This window comes from Hemibagrus wyckioides, linkage group LG06 (assembly GCF_019097595.1).
Source record: "Hemibagrus wyckioides isolate EC202008001 linkage group LG06, SWU_Hwy_1.0, whole genome shotgun sequence".
Taxonomy (NCBI): domain Eukaryota; kingdom Metazoa; phylum Chordata; class Actinopteri; order Siluriformes; family Bagridae; genus Hemibagrus; species Hemibagrus wyckioides.
Genome location: NC_080715.1, coordinates 45,575,023 through 45,577,522, shown reverse-complemented (window position 1 = coordinate 45,577,522; position 2,500 = coordinate 45,575,023). Strand labels below are relative to the sequence as shown.

The 2,500-nt window shown below is 50.3% G+C and overlaps 1 protein-coding gene across 1 annotated transcript in view; it reads right to left on the bottom strand.

The window, feature by feature from the left end:
• Nucleotides 1-2,500, bottom strand: part of dse (dermatan sulfate epimerase) — a 16,362-nt gene that overhangs the window by 12,926 nt on the left and 936 nt on the right. The window contains exon 2 of the mRNA XM_058392883.1: nucleotides 102-548. Coding sequence (XP_058248866.1) covers nucleotides 102-517 — 416 coding nt within the window. The 5' untranslated portion in view covers nucleotides 518-548. The remainder of the gene's footprint in view (nucleotides 1-101; nucleotides 549-2,500) is intronic.

Below are 2,500 nucleotides of genomic sequence, written 5' to 3'. Positions count from 1 at the left end.
CACACACACACGCACGCGCACACACACGCACGCAGACATGCACACACGCGCAGACACTCACACACGCGCAGACACGCACACACGCACACACCACTGCATACCAGCTGGGCTGAGCGGCCATCCGGTCCATGTACTCGCGGGCCAGACTGAGTGCCCCAGTGCGTTGTGGGTAGAGCAGACAGAAAAGTGCTAACACACTCAGGTTATTCCCGTAGATTTCATTCCAGCGGGCGGAGAACTCTTCAGGGTCTCGCGGTGGGAGGAACTGGGTGGGGTTTGCGAGCATGTCCTCACCGGCACGCCATACGCGCTGAGCCAGCTCAGCGTGAGTGCTCAGCGCCGCCCCCCGCAGCTCCGGCACCGCCTCCCGCCCAAAATACAGCATGGGGTGTCCGGAGTAGCGTCCTCCAACAAAGGGCACTTGACCACCGCTGGGCTCCCAGTCGCTCCGCACCAACACACACACGGCACTTATGAAGAACACTGTGGGGGCACCGCGTGTGTACGAACTCATCATGACATCAGAGTGATGTCAGAGTGATGTCATGCTGAAATACAGAGAGACACATTAGGGAAAGACAGTAAGACTGTGTGTGTGTGTGTGTGTGTGTGTGTGTGTGGTTTTCACTAGAGCTGGATTTAATTACCACAGGAATTCAGGACGTTAAAACGCGCACACACACACACACACACACACTTTCCTCTTTAAGCTCACAGCACAGATTTATTTGATGAAAATAATCCAACTGTTCTAATGTGTGTCACGTTCAGCAAAAGTCTCCCATTATTATTTATTTATTGTGGAGTTTTTGGACTTTGGTAGAGAAAAATCTGAAACACCGTTACAGTCATCACTCAGAAGAAGCTGCTCTAATCCTCATAACTGTTATTACTCATCTACACCACTGCAGGGTGAGACAGGATGGGGTGAGACAGGATGGGGGTGAGACAGGAGGACAGTGTATTAACAGTGATGTAGATGTGGTGGTTGTGTGTGTATCAGGACACTTGTGGTCATTTAACGAATGAAGTTGTGGTCATTTAACTCTCTGCTTCATATCTCAGTGATGCTGCCATAAGCAACATGGAAAATTAACTCATCACTGACTTCTGCACACACACACCCACGCACACGCACACACATGTACACACACACACCCACACCCACACACACACATGTACACACACACACCCACACCCACACACACGCACACACATGTACACACGCACACACCCACACCCACACACACACACATGTACACACACACACCCACACACACGCACACACATGTACACACACACACACACACCCACACACATGTACACACGCACACACACACCCACACCCACACGCACACACACTCTCACACCCACACACACGCACACACATGTACACACGCACACACACACCCACACCCACACCCGCACACGCACACACATGTACACACGCACACACACACCCACACATGTACACACGCACACACGTACACACACTCTCACATACACACACGCACACACATACACACGCACACACATACACACGCACACATACACGTACACACACACACACACGTGCACACACCCACACACGTGCACGCACACACATGTACACACACATGCACACACACGCACACACACGTGCACACACTGAACTCCAGTCTCCACAGAGGTTTAACTACTGCAGTGTGTGTGTGTGTGTGTGTGTGTGTATAAATCTACATTACATACAGACCCTGCCCAAATACAGACTCCACCCATACAGACCACACCCCCAACCACACCCCACCATTCTGTTTACTTCATACATATGGTGTGTTTATCTACATCTACATAAACATTCTGCTCACACACACACACACACACACAGCTTGACTCTTTAACCACTTTAATCAGACTGTTTAAAGTGTGTGTGTGTGTGTGTTCAAGCTCATATTGCTCAATGAGCCCCACATGACCCTTTGACCTCAACATTCCTGCTGAAATATACACATATGCACAGTTCTGAGAGAGAGAGAGAGAGAGAGAGAGAGAGACAGAGAGAGAGAAATACACTGAACTGCCAAGAGATAAATGTTAAAAGAATCCAAGAATCCCTCTGTGCCTCCTCATCCTCACACTTACTGACCAATCGTCATCTGACCACCAGAACACTCCAGCCTCAGGACACTCAGAGCCACACAATCAGGTCCAATGAAAATGAGATCAGTTATTGGAAAGAACGAACCAAACCCCAGACTAACTCTGGAGCTAAACACACTGCAGCAACCTGTCCTGCAGTGACATCTGCATCTGACCACAGTGACCAGTCCAACACTGAGGATGACCCTGATAGAGTCCAGGCTGAGTGAACACAAGCCGACTGTGAAGGAGAGCCGACACACAGCCCTGGAGCTCTAGAGAGGACAGACGATGGTCTGACCGTCACATCAGAGCTGCAGGACCTTACTCAGTTCAGTGAATATGAAGAAATCCAGCAGGTTCAGGAGACATCACACCGGGG